This window comes from Amblyomma mixtum, chromosome 5 (assembly GCF_055824585.1).
Source record: "Amblyomma mixtum isolate Tamu chromosome 5, ASM5582458v1, whole genome shotgun sequence".
NCBI lineage: Eukaryota > Metazoa > Arthropoda > Arachnida > Ixodida > Ixodidae > Amblyomma > Amblyomma mixtum.
Window position 1 is genome coordinate 37,050,370 of NC_143016.1, and position 17,371 is coordinate 37,067,740.

General features: G+C 44.8%; 1 protein-coding gene and 1 long non-coding RNA gene across 7 annotated transcripts in view; one reads left to right on the top strand and one right to left on the bottom strand.

Annotated features, from left to right (window-relative positions):
- Nucleotides 1-17,371, top strand: part of LOC149341796 (unconventional myosin-IXb-like) — a 73,874-nt gene that overhangs the window by 32,551 nt on the left and 23,952 nt on the right. For 3 of the 6 annotated variants that reach the window (XM_089543988.1, XM_089543991.1, XM_089543989.1), the window contains exons 20-29: nucleotides 934-1,014; nucleotides 2,753-2,863; nucleotides 2,961-3,086; nucleotides 4,217-4,366; nucleotides 6,585-6,763; nucleotides 8,604-8,723; nucleotides 9,800-10,004; nucleotides 11,550-11,630; nucleotides 15,467-15,665; nucleotides 16,389-16,535. In XM_089543988.1, the coding sequence (XP_089400114.1) occupies nucleotides 934-1,014; nucleotides 2,753-2,863; nucleotides 2,961-3,086; nucleotides 4,217-4,366; nucleotides 6,585-6,763; nucleotides 8,604-8,723; nucleotides 9,800-10,004; nucleotides 11,550-11,630; nucleotides 15,467-15,665; nucleotides 16,389-16,535 (1,399 nt within the window). The remainder of the gene's footprint in view (nucleotides 1-933; nucleotides 1,015-2,752; nucleotides 2,864-2,960; nucleotides 3,087-4,216; nucleotides 4,367-6,584; nucleotides 6,764-8,603; nucleotides 8,724-9,799; nucleotides 10,005-11,549; nucleotides 11,631-15,466; nucleotides 15,666-16,388; nucleotides 16,536-17,371) is intronic. The other 3 variants (XM_089543990.1, XM_089543992.1, XM_089543993.1) reach the window with 3 other exon arrangements.
- Nucleotides 4,902-17,371, bottom strand: part of LOC149341797 (uncharacterized) — a 52,669-nt gene continuing 40,199 nt past the window's right edge. Inside the window, exons 3-4 of the long non-coding RNA XR_016282965.1 lie at nucleotides 9,810-9,919; nucleotides 4,902-6,749 (exon numbers count right to left, since the gene is read on the bottom strand). This is a non-coding gene — a long non-coding RNA (uncharacterized LOC149341797). The remainder of the gene's footprint in view (nucleotides 6,750-9,809; nucleotides 9,920-17,371) is intronic.

Genomic DNA, 17,371 nt, shown 5'->3' on the forward strand with positions numbered 1-17,371 from the left:
GCTCACTGGGGGGTGCTGCCACCTCTTAGGACTTACAAGAAGTGTTTGAATTTTGTGCTGCCTTCTTACGGAGATAAGCAGAACTTAAGTCTAGCTTTAGCGCGGCGGCACAGACTGCGGCAACACCCCTTTTGTAGTTTTGGCTTCGCCGCGTGATCGCAACGGAGTCGCGCGAAATTTGAGTTTTCCTTTTGTCAGCACTATCTTGCAGGGGCTGCCGAAGTTGATTTCTATCTTTATTGGCGCTGCTCTTAGCTTGCTTATCACTGTTGCTCGCGAGGTATTCTCGCTCTCTGCGGCAAAGCGCCTACGCGGTTTTGATTCCGCCGCGGGATCGCAACGGAGTCGCGCGAAACGTGTTTTCTCTTTTTGGGCACTCTCTTGCAGAGGCGGCGGAAGTTGATTTCTATCTTTATTGGTGCTGCTCTTAGCTTGTTTATCACCGTCGCTCGTGAAATTCTATTAACATTTTCCAGTTGTGAGCGATGCTGTCACCAAAGTACTGTTCCTATTTTTTTTTTACTATTTATTCTCGATTATATACATTTTGTAGATTCAAGATCCGCATAAAGTAATTTGACCACCTGGGAAAGTTTTCTTCAAAATAATTCGACCCTCAAAGGGTTAATGCATAGCCCATAGCTGCATTTCAAGAGCATAGAGCTTACCCGTCTGTGGGTATTTGCATTAGTTTGTGATTTGCTATTAGCAGTTGTAAGTGATGTGGCCTGAGTAAACTAAGGGCGAGAGGTCTACTGAGATACCCTTGGAGTAGATGTTATAAGGCGAGCTGTTGCTTTAGCAGTGAGCACTGTGTGACAGAAGTTGTTGTTCACTTGCCTAGTCTCACTCGTGTGTATTGCTTAGTGAGTTAGACTTGCCTGAGGTTGTTCTTAGTCCATAGTGTGCAGCCAACATGTATCTTTCTTGCAGGTATCTCTGAGCCACCTAATGGAGGCCCTCAGTCAGGCCAATCCATTTTTTGTCCGCTGCATCAAATCAAATGCTGGCAAGGTAAGCCCTCTTGCTGTTGCTGCTTCACTGGCTGTCATGTGGCTCCACTGTATGGCACTGCCTTTGTATTGGGAACACTTGAAGAGTGTTCAGAAAGTCAGGTTTGCAGTGCATTTTGCCGTGGTTACGCTGACCTTGCTTTGAAATGCACCATTATTTTTCTTCCGCGCTGCCACCTCTGTGAAACCGTACGCCTCAGATGCACTTCGCTGCTACCTCTTCATGTATTCGGGACGAAAGTTTCAGGATAGATGAGTTCCGCGAACTGTGACTACTGTTCTAAGTTTGTACTCTGGACGACATCCAAGAATGGTACGAATCTGAAACCATGCAGTCACAATGTGCCAACTCACGGAGAATAACAGCCCCGCCAATTAAGAGGCTCCCTTTTAGCTTGAATTTTGTTTTGTTTATTTAAGTTTTTGTTCTCTCTTGCGGTTTGAATGAACGAGGTTTCACTGTACACATTATATAGCGACTTGGATACTGGTGGCGAGTGCTAACGAGGTCTGAAAATCGAGCAGTCAGTTGCAGTGGATCCGAAAGTTCAGGCACACTTATACATTGGCTCTGTGAGCCATGTCACGGTGCCGTGAAAAAATCTGAATGATCAAGCATATCTCAAAAATCGGGGGTCCAAATTTTCAGTCGTTGCCTGTACATAATTTTAATAAATGCGAATAAAAGAAATTTCTGATTTGATAAACAGATTCTTAGTGCAGCTTGCCATTTTGAGATTCTGTGTAAAGTAATGAGCAAAAAAAAATAGGGCACATGACGTCTCACAAAAGATTGGATGCTAATAATTCATTACTTTTGGCAGAAAAAAATAATGTGAAAAGAAATCTAAATTGCACATTTTTTTTTTAATGACTTGATTTCTGCCCAAATTTAAGCCCAAGAAATAGAGCCCGATTTCTGTCCCCTCCAGTTCCAAAAAAATAGAAATTAAAATGAAGGAGACTAATCACATTGTGTGGTGGATGTATTCTGAACATTTTAGGTGGCGCAGTTTTATCAAAGGAGCCTTTATGTCCTCCTTCACTACCATGCACCATTGACTGCTAATGTAATTTTTCTTTATTCAAGCCCTGCAATACATTTTGTAAGACCTGCTAATAACTTTGAAAGTGGCCTTTTACCATTGAGGCCATGTCCATTTAATGCAGTTTTTTTTAAGTGTCTGCATTATTACCGCAGTTGTGGCGGTATGAATGTTTCTCCTTTCAGCTGCGGTGTCCCCACAGTGAAATTTTCGAGCACATCTTCGTGGTAGCAGTGCTCTGCTTGTTTTTTTTTTCTTTTTTGTTTAATTATTTTTGTTCCTTTCATTATAGTCGGTTTGCTTTCTGTGTTCAGGTAATTGACAAGTGGCAATCTTGAGTATTGTGGCGTATGAAAATGCCTTGGAATATGATGAACCACAGTAATAGTCAGCGGAGGAAAGGCATTCTTGCCTTATCTGTTGGTACTGTCCATACACCATCTTCCTTGGTCTGGAAGGTTATAGCCATCTATTGTTGTACCCTTCGCATGTGTTAACGTACGATTAATACATGATGCCAGAGGTGTGTTTGAATGGTTACATTATTGGTTTACCTCATTCATTTAATGTCTGTCAACTCGCATAAAAAGATCTAAAGTGAGGCAGTTTTTTTGTGCTCACATCTGGTGTAAACTTTATAGTAGGTCTGTCGCACTTATTAGAGGGTACTGTCGTCCTTTGCATTGTTTTCAGGTGCCATGTTCTTTTGATGAGAGAGTCATCCTACAGCAGCTAAGGTACACCGGAATGCTGGAGACTGTTCGGATACGACAATCTGGCTACAGCGTTCGACTGCCATTCGAGGTAGAAGCATTGCCTATCTGAAGTGAAGTGCCTTCTGTTTCCTGTGGCTGTGGTGTGCGTGCTTACCGGTGACCCCACACCTGTTTCACTTCTTGAGCAGGAGTTCATCCAGCGCTACAGGGTGCTGCTCCCACGTGGGCTCCTCAGCTCAAGGAGCGACATCCGGGACTACCTGCTCCGTATCAACCTCGACCGCAATAACTACCAGATGGGGAAGACCAAGGCAAGGGTCTTCTATCTTCTCTTGTCATCATAGAGTTTCTTACTATTACCTAGAGGGAAAGCTGGCGGCGCTGCCCTTCAGCCACCATGGACGCTCAAAGCATCATGGGGCGGTGAGCTACTTGTTGCGGAACAGTTGTAGTTTTTCGAGAATATGGAGTGGCACTACTGAGATGTTTCATTCCGAAAACGCTGTTCGTGTGTGCGCAGACGACTTTCGCGCGAACGCAGTGTGCAAAAACCGTAGTAGTAGAAACGCATAGACACACGACGCCAATAAAAGGTTTCACTTTTCCAAAATGCCATTAAAAAACTTCTTGAAGTATCTAAGCAACAAAATTTTTTTTGAAAACATATTTACTTTTAAAAATGCGCCTGTTAATTACGAAATATTAGTTTTTATAGTGTTCATTACTTGGCCAATAGGAGAACGAGCCGTCTCTTATTTTGGGCAAACTTTGCACTTAAATGCTTTTCTGCTCGTTTGTTGCAATCATTAGACAAGATATTGAATGTTATGACGTTTGTAGTTATGAAACAGCTTTATTTTTCTATTATTTTTTGGCCAAAAGTTGCAGTTCCGCAACAAGTAGCTCACCGCCCCATGATGCTTTGAGCGCCCATGGTGGCTGAAGTGGTCTTGAGGGGTCGCTATGCAAACTCCCATAGACGGGTTGCCAGCTTTCCCTCTAGGTAATAGTAAGAAACTCTATGCTTGTCATCATTTGCTGTTTTGTTGTGATATGCTACCGCTTTACCCTCGCGCCAAGCCTGAAAACACTTTAGGACTGCTCTTTGAGGAGTGCAAGTGTTAGCATTTGTCTAATGTTGCCTGATGTTGAATGTGTAAATTGTCAAATCAGCCAAGTCAGACTGACTATAGAAAGCAGTTCAGCCCCAACAGGGAGTGAACTGTGAGTGGAGTAGTGAGTAACATTAGAAGTCGCTAACAGTGGTGGTAGACCTATATGTTACATGCTGTATTTGGGGCATTTGTAGCATTTATTGACTCAGGTGTGAGCCAGTCCAGTGATGGGGCAGAGAATATGAGGCTACGGTTGATAGTGTCATCAGTGCGTAACGTCTCATGACAAGTGTTAATGTGCCTGTGTGCCCTGCATGTTGATGCAGGTGTTTCTGCGTGAGAGTGAGAAGCTGAAGCTGGATGAGCTGCTGCACCTGCAGATCCTTCAGCGCATCATCACGGTGCAACGCTACATCAGGGCGTGGCTACAGCGTAGGCACTTCCGTATGCTACGTGCTGCGGTCATCAGACTACAGGTACCTAGTTTGGTTTATAGGGGTTTAACGTCCCAAAGCAACTCGGGCTATGAGGGACGTCGTAGTGAAGGGCTCCGGAAATTTCGACCATCTGGCAAGTCCAGATCTAGTCTGCTTTCTTATTAGTATTTCATTGCCTCTTTTCCTGTGGTGCCACTAGTATCCATGAATAGGCAAGCGTAATTTTGTGTTGGGCTTGTGCTCTTCCGCATTGTTGAAAAGTGTGTTGTGAGAAAGCATCAAGGCTATGGCGAAAAAATTATAAGGAAAAGAGTGTTACATGTTGCCATTGGGCTTTAAAGTCCGAGGAAACAAAGGCATCTTCAGACTTAGCTTCAGTGGCCTGGAACTAAAACAGTGGAATCTTAGCAACATTTTGTTGAATTATAGGAATTTTGGTGTGATACAAATCAGCAAAGCTCGCTAGCCAAAATACATTGCGTACAGTGTGCAAAATTTAAGATGTTCTGAACACTTTTTTGCACCACTATGAATGATATGAATGTGGGAGCCACGACCATAGCAAGTTAGAGGTTTTGGCGGTAGCAGTAAGGCAAGCTTTGACAGTGCGTTTGACAACTGGTGTCTAAGGTGAGGTGGGGTTTAGGCAGTGTGGCATGTGAAAAGTATGTGCTTGATATTTGTGATTCTGAGGATAATGGGGTCAATGAGGGTTGCTGCATGTGCCAAATATAAGTCTGCGTGGAGCAGAAACCCTCTGAATTTTCCCTCTTTGAGATTCTACTGCAGTTTCAAACAACAAATCACCAATTTTCTTGTGCAGTGGTATGTACCTTGCTGATTCGGACTCGCTGAAAGATCAACTGCAAAAATATTTTTCACTCTGTAAAAAGTCTTTTTTTTTCTAGTAATATGTCAACAGAGAGACCTAAAAACTAGAGATGGCATTCATAGTGGAGGCGAGTGTGTCGGGAATTGCTCACAACAACTGCAGTTTTTGAAACATTAAACTCCGTGAGGTGTGGCCATTACCAAGTGCCAGAAAAGACGCGTGAACAGGAGCACTCACTAGCACTCTGCCCCATAGTGGCAGTGTTTCGGCACTTTGCTACTGCTCTTAGAAACCACAGCGAGCAGGAATGCATAACAAGTGTGTACTGTGAGTGACGTGAACAACAGTTGCATGAATTTACAGCACTGTGAGCAAATGCCCACGAATGTGGAGTGCTTTTTGTTTCGCATTGTCTGCTTTGGTCCATCTGTCACTGATGAGAGAGGATGCTGCTGGTGCAGGTTTTGTGAAAATTCCATTTTTTTTAGCTTAAATCGCCTCGGACAATGCAGACTTTTGATTCAACCTTGCCAAATCATGCAAGGACCCCACAAGCACCATATGAGAAAAAGCAGATCTTCATATACAATGCATTGTTCACTCTTTACTGTACTCCTGAAATGAATGTGGCGGGCATGTTCATGTGCGGTATGTGTGTGCAGCATACATATTTATGCCCCTGTCAGCTACACAGCGTTGCGCCATGGCAATGGTGCCTGAAATTTCGAAAAACTTTGCCTCAGTACCAAAGCTAGGACTGTCAAGCACTTCAGCCCTCAGCCATTCACTCCATGCCACCTGCAGTCCATTCACTCCCAATGGGCCCACCTTAAGGAGAACTCTGTTTTGCTGTCCTGCATTATGTTCGGTTAGTTGCACAACTGCATGACATGCCGGCAGGTGCATGCGTCTTCTGGTGCAGAGCTTTTCACCCAGTATAGCAGCTTCTGAGCTTTCTAACTCTTCTAACAACAGTAAAAGTTTTATAACAAGCGTAGAACTTTGTCAAGATTAGTCTTATGACATACCTAACACGTTAAGAATAGTTCTAGCCAGAGTGAAATTTAGTTTCAGTCTAGTTTAGTATAGTGGAACTGATCTTTCGGTCCTGTAAACATCATGTGTATTAGACCAGCTTCCCCTTAATTCATATTTCACGAGTCGAACAAACTTCCTTTCCCTTTCTAGTTTGAATTATTAAAAAAAAAAAAAAGAAACTGTGCCTAATGCTTACATGTGAAAAGAACAGAGCAGAGTTTTGCCTTTCAGGTGCTTATGAGGGAAAGGGAAGCAAGATTGAGCGTCCAGGAAGGCTTATCTTCAGCTGTTAAAGCTCAAGTACGAGCTAATGGGTCTACAAGAGACTACGTTTGTAACAGTGTTGCCACTGGACACTCGTGCTGACTTCTTCCTGTCCGTGTGCAGTGTCATGCAAGGGGCTACCTCTTGCGAAGGCGGCTGGCACTGGAGAGGGCACAGCACGAGGCGGCCATTGTGGTGCAGCGGAGCTGGCGGCGCTACAGGGACTCTCGTAGGGTGCACCTGCTGCACCACTCCATTGTGGCATTCCAGGCTGCCTGCCGAGGCTACCTGTTCAGGAGGAGGTAATGGAGAGGCCCAGTGCACATTTTTAGAGTGGTCATGCCCAGTCCTGTTTTGAATACAGATGTAAGAAGTATGCTCATACACTGCATTTGGTGCCCATCTGTCTCTATTTATTTTCGTTCTTGTCTTTTGTGCCAGTCAGTTAAATGGGGAGCAGCCCCGCAACATCGGATGCCGCTACAGTGAAATTTCTGCCTCAGCAAAGTTTTTCTGTTCCCCCGTCAGCAAACCATACAAGGCAATGCAATGATTTCCCTCCACAGTGAACAATTTTCAGAGGGAAGTTCCGCTGCAGCGAATTCTTTCTAAGCAAGCGGCTGATTTTTTTTTTCGCATCTATAATATGCTTGTATGCTCATTAGTTTTCACCAAAACGCCAGTTTTCACTTTCAGTAGAGTTGCTAACACTCCCTGCGATGCAGTGCACAACTGCCTGTGGCAGTTTTGCCGATGGCTTGGACTCCGTGCTTATGAACCATGGCCGTCGGGGCAAAGCAGTTTTTGGTGTTTTCGCTGGCTTTGCTGATAATAGCATAGCAAAATTCAGCCCTGCATTGATTTGAATGCAAAATTATCATGTTGACGAAAAGCAGTGAAAATGTTAAACATTTTATGATAAGTGGTGGCTAGTTCCAAAGAGCTCTTTCTGAGGCTTCATTGCAGAGCACGCTAGGCCTAGCGACACTGAGGGAGCAGTGTGCAACGATCCACTGTTGCTCGACGTGCTGGTGGGCGGCACGTTGTTGCAAGAAGCCTGATGCTGGCTGGGTGCACTGTAGTCTTGCTTTTTCGCCGCAGGCAAGCATCATTATAATGTGTTTTTTTTTTAAATTTTTTTCTTTCTGGTGGATCTATGCACTGACCTAGTACACGCACTGCCGTGTAAATGACAGTGTGACGGTGGTTCTGGGTGCAGTCTCAACAGAACGACGCTCTGCCAGCATTTTCGTATCGCGTGTACGAACGTGCGAACATTTTCGAAAAATTGGGGCAACTGCATTTCTGGCTTGTTATGTAGAGCATCTATTTTGAGGTGCATGTGGCCCGCCCCTCTTAAAAATGTAGGGACGTGAGCGAATGCGTTCCTAGTCTGTGCCGAAATCCCTCTGGGCAGCATGGTCTCAGTACGAATTTTCGCAGAACAAAAACAAAGGCACTTTTATTGTGCGTGCAGAAAAAAAAATGTTATTTTGATATAAAATGTATCAGGTGCGTTTATTACATGAATATGTCCATTGTCCGAGATGTGCAAAGTACTAGAAAAATCGTGCCACGGCACTGATTTCAAAATGTCGGAAGAAACTATCCAGTTCAATCTGTCAGTTTTCTGACCTGATTTCATGACACCGAAGGTTCTGGTTCTGCAAAATTTTTCGCGGGTCCCACGAATTCCGTTGCAGCTGCTTTCAACTGTACCATGTGAGTGGTGTGACTAGCTTTATATCATGGAACATTTATTGGGGTGCTATCTGGCCTACTGGCCTACTGGCCTACTTCCCTTCTTAATTGCTCATTGCTCATTTTTGCTATGTGGTTGCCTTCATGACAGTATGGCAGTGGGTCTTCTGTGGCTGAAAATGCAACCTCAGTGAAACCCCGTGCTCTGTGTGATATCCACTTCACAGTGCCGCCACTGCATCTTTGAGTGGTAGGAGTAAAGGTTTCTCTGGAGTCAGCATTTAGAGCAAGCAGTGTACAGAATTGAGTGATAAAGTTTGTACTGGAACTAGCAAGCTCAGAGACTGAATAGCAGCTACATGCTGCTGTGTGCTGATATATACGTATATTCACTTTCGAAACTTGAGTTGGTGAGAACATGTGGCCTGCCTTGGAATGCAGGTTTGCTAGCGGTCAGCAGCAGAGCCGGATGGCGGCCTTCCGGGGACAGAAAGATGCCTTGCTTCCCAACGGCATTGCAGGGATGGAACGACTTCTGCGTCGCTCCCTCGACTCGGAAGAGTGAGGCTTGTTCTTGCTTCCACTCACAAAAATAATTTGAAGCATTTAGGAAAAAAATATGCCATTGATGCTCAAGCAGACTGCTAAATACCCCTGTCACATGAGAAATTTAATGCTATTTTCACCATTTTCATCTAAATACAGTAGTTCAATCTAGAGGCATCTTTTTTACGCACTGTTCCACAGCCGGAATTAATAATGTTCGCAAATGATGACTTTGCAATGGACAAAAAGTGGTGCAGAGAAAATTTGTTAGTGTGCGCTTCGAAATTTGTCAAAGTTGAGTGAATGCAGCTTTCTTTACTTTAATCTTTACTGTACTTCTGATTGCTTAGTAGGCAGCCTGTTTGCATATTGGCACCCATTTATTGAACATGACTAGCCATCACAAGCCAAGCCAAATTCAAGCCAGCACCCGAGCGGCAAGCATGTGGTGGACCTTGCGGTGGACATGAAGTTGCGTGAAGGTGATTTCCAACGACTGCACCTTGAAGTTATTGCAGCCGCTTTATTTACGGACAGCTGCTACGACAAATGACATGGGCGCACTTCTATGTCACTGTTCACACCTTCACTGCACTTGCATGCACATGGAGCAGCAAACTCTCGTGTGGCAGCAGTCATTTTGAACGAATGTCTTACAGTGGAATTGACATTAAATTTGCTGTGTGGCAGGGGTATAAGGTGGATTCAAATGACGGACCATTGGCCTGTGGACCACTGTGGACCAGGCGTCATGTGATGTTCAACTTCCGCTTTGCGAGGCTCATGCTCGGCCTGCAATGTTGGTGAATTTAGCATGGGAAAAGACTGTGTGCTTGCCTAATCTGCTTACCGCCGCCTGCAGAGGTGAAGGTTGGAGGCAGGGGCTGTGATTGAGTTAGGCATGTGTGGGGATTTTCTTCGTACGTGAGTCAGGCGCAGACCTCACAGAGTGGGACATCAAGTGATGCCTGGTCCATGCGTGAATGGCTCCTGCTAAGGGTGAATCCACCTTTACAGGAAGAGCATTTTACACTCGCAAACCTTGAAAGTGTTGCCGCACCCTGAGCCTGCGGCACTTTTCTGAAACCCAGGAGCACTCACGAGGATTCTGAGAATGAGAGCTTGGCATCAGAAGGAGGCGGCAATGGCTTGGCGTCACCGCTGATGTCTCCCGGTGCTGAGGCCGCTGGGACAGGGCACCAGGAGGCTACCTTCAGGGAGAAGAAAAACCTCATCCACAAATTGAGCACGAGCGACGCCAGTAACCTGGCACTCAAGGGCAAGGAGTTGCAAAAGGTGTGCATTTGCACGTGACACGATTCTCTGCGTGCCCTGTCCTGCTACCCATAGAGTGAAGTGGCTGTGGCATTCATTCTCATGCAAGAGTATCAAAAATCGGGCAGGCTAACCCTTAAGGAAATTCTAAGAAGCAAAACAGGTTCTATTCTGTGAAGCAGGAAAGGCCTGTGTTCGCAAATATGCGTGGGTGCAAGAAAATGGTTGGGTATAGCCACAGCAGACATGGACGTGCCGGGAAAATAAGTGGCTGCATCTTGTCTGTGGTGCTGAAGCAAGTGGTGATGCTACAAGTTACTGTGTTGCTGCCTAAGTTGCTGTGGGGGCAGGAGCGCAGTGGGCCACTGATTTGGATGTGTTTTTGCGTGCCATTTTTATCTAACAGTGCTTGTTCATCTTTCATTGGAAAATAACAGTGCGATGTTGGGGGGCCAGCCTGAGGTAGTTTTGGATGAGTGGCGGGCAGTACGTGCCCCGTGCTGGCATCCATTTACGGGATGACGCATGGGGCTACAGGCATAAAAAAAGTTGTTAATTGATGCGCAGATCGATTCCGGTAAAGAAAGTTCGAATTGGGTGCCGTTTACCTGGTTCGTTCGTGCTGGCGGTGGCTTTCTTAAACTAGTGGTTGTAGCGCGACAGTGAACTTCCGATAACTCCAAGGTGTGCGTCACGCTGGAGTCCAAAACTACAGAACGGTTTGCAGTTTGGTTTGCCACTAAAATTAGACCGGCCACACGTGAGTATGGAAAGCAGGCTGAATGCTGTTTTTTCGCTCTTGATCTTCGTTGGCTTCAGACTGCTATCCTTATGATCTCATTGATAAGCGTTTATTGCTTTAAGTTGCGCGGGTGCCATGATGCCATCCCTACAAAACAAAGAGCAGCGGCAGGGCGATGCGGGAAGGAGGAAGGGTTGGGGGGGGGCGGTGGCCAGTAAGTTCGTCAGCTGGCTGTTCTTTAGAGTCAGCCTTTTTTTTTGGCCAGCAGGGGCTTTGGGCTTGGGGATAGACTTTTACGCGGCAGTATATACTTATCCAATACAGGTGGCATGTTCCCACAACGAAATTCTTTGCCTTTGTCCCATTTTCTTGCTGTGCTCGGTTAATTTGAAAACCCGTTTCATTGCAATATTTTTCGTGGTCCCTGTGACTTCGATTTAAGGAGGTTTTACTGTACGATATACATTGCCACGCTATAGCCTTTGTATATAAGTTTTTTAGGACGAGTTCGCGAAATCTCTGTGTAATTTGCGCACCCCCTTTTTGAAGCCTTAATTTTAGGAAAAACAGTGTGCAAATTATGCGAATAATTACGGTACCACTATATCTTACTGTGACTAGGTCCAATAATGTCAACAAGGTAGAAAAGATATAAGCAGATGTCGGGTAATGGCATTGCTGAAGAGAGTAACACATATGGACAGTACCTGTCTAGGATTACTAATCAACAGTAGTATTGTACATTACTGCCGCCATATTTTCTTTTGAAATATTTAATCCTGGCAACACTTTTAGCACCCTAATACATGGCTCTTGCATTTTAGGTACCTGTCAGGAAATGCCTTTCAGAAATCACTCCTGACAACTCGTTCAACAAGCAAGTTCCTGACCAACAGAAGAAGAGAGTAAGAGATTATTGAGATGAGATGCAACTTGATGGTAGTCTACTGGAAGCCACGCCACGCCTAAGGCAGCATTATTAAACAATAAAAAAAAAGAAAGCACTTTATAAAACAACAGCTCTATGCTATGCCTTATCCTAACCATGCATGGCATTGCTTTTGCTTACTAACACCATTTGAGGAGCATGCATGCCATTTATAGAAGGTATTGACTTAGATTCAGACAGTGAGGCTTGCAAAGGGGGAAAAAAAAAACTCTTCCTTCAAACATGGCTGCATGTGGCCGCAGCATCCTCTGCAGCGGGAATTGCGTGCAGTAGCCACAAAGCTGGAGAGTTGCTATTCCTGTGCATGAACTGTTTGCAACCTTTGTCCCTTCATTTTGTCATTTCTTTTTCAGCACGCTTTTAACAACGGTGAGGCAATGCTGATTTCGCTGTCTAATGTTGAAGTGAAGTTTCTTGGTTTTATTGTTATGAAGTTCACCCACAACGTGTGCATAGAATAATGCTGGAAAGTTTCAGTTTTTAAATGCCATGTAAAAAGTCTTCGTTGTAGAGTGTCACAAGTATTTACCACATTTATATGTATATGTATCAGCAGCGCGAACACAAAATAGGAAGAAGGAGGAGAAGATAGTACAGAGCGCTGAGCTTCCAAAAGTTGGAAACTCAGCGTTCTGTACTACCGTAAAAACCCGCGTATAATACGAGGTTTTTTTCCCATAATTGGCGTCCTAAATTTCCGCCTCGTACTATTTACGGATCCGAACAAAAATTTTCGAAGTTGCTCGAAGTTTTGGTTTCGTTTTTGCAGCGTGGCTACGGCTTGGCTTCACTATTGGCGCGTGGCTACGGCTTGGCTTCGTTACTCTCGACAAACGACGTCACGACGTCGTTTCTTTGTTGATCCGTTGGGTGCGCCTGTTGACAACGCACGTGCTCGCATGTAAGGCACGCTTCGTGAAGTGGATATTGTTTTAGAGAGCACGATGTCACGGTCTTGAAAACAGTACTCGGCTACTTTCAAGCGATTTTGGCTGCGGAGAACATCGGCAACGGTGCGGCCGGGAGGCAGTTTGGTGTCGTCGAAGGAAGCATTCGTGGATGGCCACAACAGAAAGAAGCCCTTTTCGCGTGCAGCGGAACGCGACAAAGCTTTCGCGGCCGTTTGATGGTTGTGTAAACAAACCGTTCAAGGACGCAGTCAGGCGGTGCTACGCAGAGTGGATGCGCTCAGGTGAGCCTGCAGTGACGCCAACCGGGCGGCTGAAGCGGGCTTAAGAAGTGCGGTATCTCAAACGCCCTCGATGGCACGGAAGATGAGTACATTTGGGATGATTTGTCGGACAAAGAAATGTCCGAAGAAAGCGCTACTGAAGAACAAAGTAATTGAAGTGAAGTGCGGGATGCGATTTGAATAAATGTCTTCTATGAGCTTGTGTTACTCGTATTATACGCGGGTGAAACTTTTTTTCCCATTTCGCGTCTCTAAAACTTAGCCCCGTATTATATTCGGGTTCGTATTATACGCGGGTTTTTACGGTATATCTTCTTCTTCTTCCTATTTTGTGTTCGTGCTGCTGATACATATGAATTGCAACTAACTATCCTGGCAGATGGTGTTTACCACATTGTTGCTGAACGCTGCTGAATGCACCATGCATGTGCTAGACCCAAAGCAATATTACTAACATTGTAACTGACCAAATATTTAAAGGGGTCATGACACCATTTTTCTGACTCAAGCTGTTTATTACATGTTGCTTGCTATACAGGGTGTTTCCACGTAACCTGAACCAAGGATGAAAAATGGGGCGCCCCAGAGGTTGTTGAAACCAAATGCATAGTTTCGTGCTCCTCAGAGTATTTTTTAAATTCTGCTTAATTAGTTAAGTAGCTAAGATTAGCTGCACAAAATTTTTAATATTCACTTTAGGGTCACGTGCGTTTCATTAAGCTCTGGAGGGGGTTACGAAACAACTGATCCAGTTTTTTGTAGCAACATATCTTTTGCGTGGTGCTTTTTTCCAGCATTCAAAGAAAGCCCGCGAAATATGAAAAAAACCCACGTGATTGTGCTCTTGCGCTACCGTATTGTAACGCTAGCGTGTCCTGAGTAAATGAAGCGTGCGCGCTCACCGTCTCGAAGTAAGTGGCCAATGCTGCTCTGAGCATAGTCTTCGAAGTGCGTCAGCATATTCTTCCTAAACGTGGAAAGTGCGCGCCGGGATCTGCGATAAGTTATAAGCAGGCCACCGACAGCCAATTCAGACGAAACTTATAGAGTCATCGCATAGGCAAAACAAAAAAGGAAGGGAAAGCAGTGGGGTCACGTATTTCAAGGTAGCCTCGTGTTTTTTATTTTTATCATTTTGCAGCCTGTCGAACTGAGCGGCGGCCGCTCACTTGGGCACGGTCAGCGCGCGCGTTTAGTTTGTTCAAAATGCAGTTGGGAGCGCTGGAATATGGTAGCGCATGAGCGCAGTCACGTGTTTTTTTTTCATATTTCGCGGGCTTTCTTTAAACGTCGGGAAAAAAGGACTACGTAAGAGATACGATGCCGCAAAGAACTGGATAGGTTCTTTTTTTAACCCTCTCTACAACTTAAGGGAAGGCACATGACCCTAAAGTGAACCATAACAAATTTGCATAATTAATCATAGCTAATGAACTCATTAAGCAGAATTTTAAAAATACTCGGAGGAGCGCCAGATGGCGGGAATAAATATGTTGTTGGTTTCGCCCAGCTCCGGTGAGCCACTTTTTTGTAATCTTTGGTTCATGTTACGTGAAACAAACTGTACATCTCGGAGCAACTGGGCAAAATACGAGCTCGTTTGGTGCAGCAAGTAATTTGTAATTGAGTCCTTAAAAGCTCTCTGAAGCTGTGTGGTGGTCGGACAGAACAGGCATGTTTGCGATTTGTGACGACATAAACCAACAGTCACATGCTTGCTCAGGGCTGAACGACTGAACTGCGCGTAGTGACCTAGAAGTTGTTCGTTGTTCAGGCTAGGGTTGTGAAGGGGGGAAGTTGAAGAGACGGTTGCTATAGTGCTGAGAAGCCCACGCCAGGGGGCCAAGGCAACGAAGGGCTGTGTCCTACCCTTTCTGTCTAGCTTCTGCCTGGTCTCGGCGACTTCACCACAATGTGCCATGGCCGGACTCAAGTAGATGTGCGCTCTGCTCCGCTCCGACGGTGCAAGCGGCAGTTTTGCAGCAGACGCCAGCACTGTTGGGTTATGACGTCACTCAGGCTGCTTCAATATGACCATTGTTGCCAGGGGGGAGGGGCTTAAAGCCAATAATTTCAAATTGCAATTTATAGGTCAAATCTGCGTGTCGAGCCCTACTTCTCTTTTAAATACGCATAATAACATTGCGGCTTGTAGTTGCGATGTGAAAACACAGTCTGTTGGTAGGTCATGTCATGACCCCTTTAATGCTGTTCTTTGTGGGCTGTGCTTGTTGTATACAATTTTAATTGTTACATGTTGGGGCAAAAAGCACTGATTACATTTTTTTTCTATTTTACTGACTTCTTTGCTGAGCAGCGTTCATTTGATGTCTCAGTCATCATGCTGCTGTCTGGGCCCCGCACTTCCATTCTATTTCTTTTTACCATTTTGAAATTACTCGTTATTTCTACATATTTTCACCCTGTTTGGCAGAAAAAAGCCTTTTTGTTACGCCAAACTGCACTAACATTTATTTCTTCGGATAAGCTTAACAAAGCGCTTAATGACCCAAAGCATGGGTGACAGTTAGTTCTAACCTGTAGGCATATCAGATGTTACCAGACTTGGTGAACCTTGTGTATCTTTTTTGCATTCTTAGAGTCCGTCTGGGTCAAGCCAACAAAACAATGTCCAGGAAGACAGTAACATGGGCTTGGCGAAAGAAGAGCTGAAGGGTCCGTTGCACAAAGCACGCAAGCACTTCAAGACCTTTATTGGCAGCAAGAAGGACAAGAAGGAAAATAGGGACGACACGGACGAATCAGGTGGAGAGGACGCCCTCTCACTTCGATCAGAAGGTGAGCATGTCTTAAGCGCACATGATTATGGTCTGATGTTGTGAGCTAAGATGTGCCTAAAACCTATCAGTCTTAAAGAAAGGAATTAGTGTATCAGGCATTGCAATTTATGTTGGGCACGTGGACATTTCTTTGTCCGCTACTTGTGAACTCTTGTCAAATAGTATGCCCCTTTTTGTGTCTGAACAAAATTATCTGGAGTGTCAAGGATCTTCGCAGCTCTGTGGTGTTGTTCTGTTCTTTAGGAGGTGTAAAGGTTAGGCTTCCTTGCTGTAATAATAATGAGTCTCTTCTTTTTGGCTCATCTGACTGTTACATTGTTGGTGTTCTGCTGTCACTCGTAAGGCAAGTGTCATCATCACATCAGTAGATATGAAAGAAGCCAAGTCACTGAAAACAAAGAAGACATAGGTGAATGTAATGTGTCTTTTAAGAATATGTTGATTAGAGTGAGAAATCAGTTGCCTATAGCAGAAGAATATGACGTGCTGTCAGTGGGATCTGAAGCCATGACCTTTGCCTGTCACATGCAGTGCTCTATGAACTGAGCTAGGGAGTTAGCTGTCTTACCTCTCACTTTCAACAGTATGTTGTGTTAAGTTTAGCCTAACCTTGAGTTTGTTTACCATCGCCACCCCCCGTCATAGCTGGTACTTGCTTTGAACTTTGCGGCACTCTGTGTGTGCCATAGCTTAGGCAGTATTCTCTCACCTTTTGATCTAGGTCTCTGTACGGAACCAATGCCAGGAGAGAGGAAACAGGCAGTGTCGCACACGCTCAAGCCTTGCAGCGCCCGGTCAAAGAGTGAGCTGTGCTCGGTGTGCAAGCGCAGCATGTCGCTGTTCATCAACCAGGGCAGCAAGTGCACACGTAAGGGATGCTCCTTGCAGGTGCCTGTAGAACTCGTGTTGTGTGCCTTTGTCATCTTTTGCTGTCTGCGAAAAAAAGCTTGACTGACGATTATGAAACTCTGTGAAGCAAAATTTGAGTGCAGCTTGATTCTGCGATATATTGAGGCAGAAGACTTGGATGACGCTTAAGCCACCCTTAAGATTACATTGTGAAGCATTGCCGCTTAGTCGCACAAGGCCTCTTACTATCTCACTGGTACGCTTCTCAGTGGTGTAGAATGGCGCAGTGCTAACCTTGCCTGGTTGCGGCATCTTCCATGTTTGCTGCTTCCTGCTACTTCCTGGATTAGTGGGAGGATTAGTACAATCTCATATGTTAATCCGATGGAAGGTACTGGAACATTGTAGAGGGTGATGACTCACGCATACCATATAAGGGCTTTGGAACTGTCTCCAGTGAGTTCAAAATCTCAAAGAACATTATATACTCATTGTAGACACCTCAGCAGGCAAACTAAATGCTATCATATCTTCTTCTTTAAGCGGGGGAATCTGGTCTTAGAAAAGAAAACTTTATTAATGAAGTTACATTTATGACAACATCAGAGAATATGTATGTTTATATGCTGATCCCAAATATCTAATTCAATTTTATGTAAGTAAAACAAGTCCTTGTGTACTTATATAATATGTTAACTTTTTGCTGACAACTTCAAAAAATTTTTGCAGCGGGAAAGAACTTGCTAGAATGCATGCCATTGGCTTCTCTTGACACCAGGCTATACAATAAGGGTCCAGTTATTATTCTGCCTATCATAGAAGTTGAGTTACAGGGTTTTGAAGTTGCCACTTCAC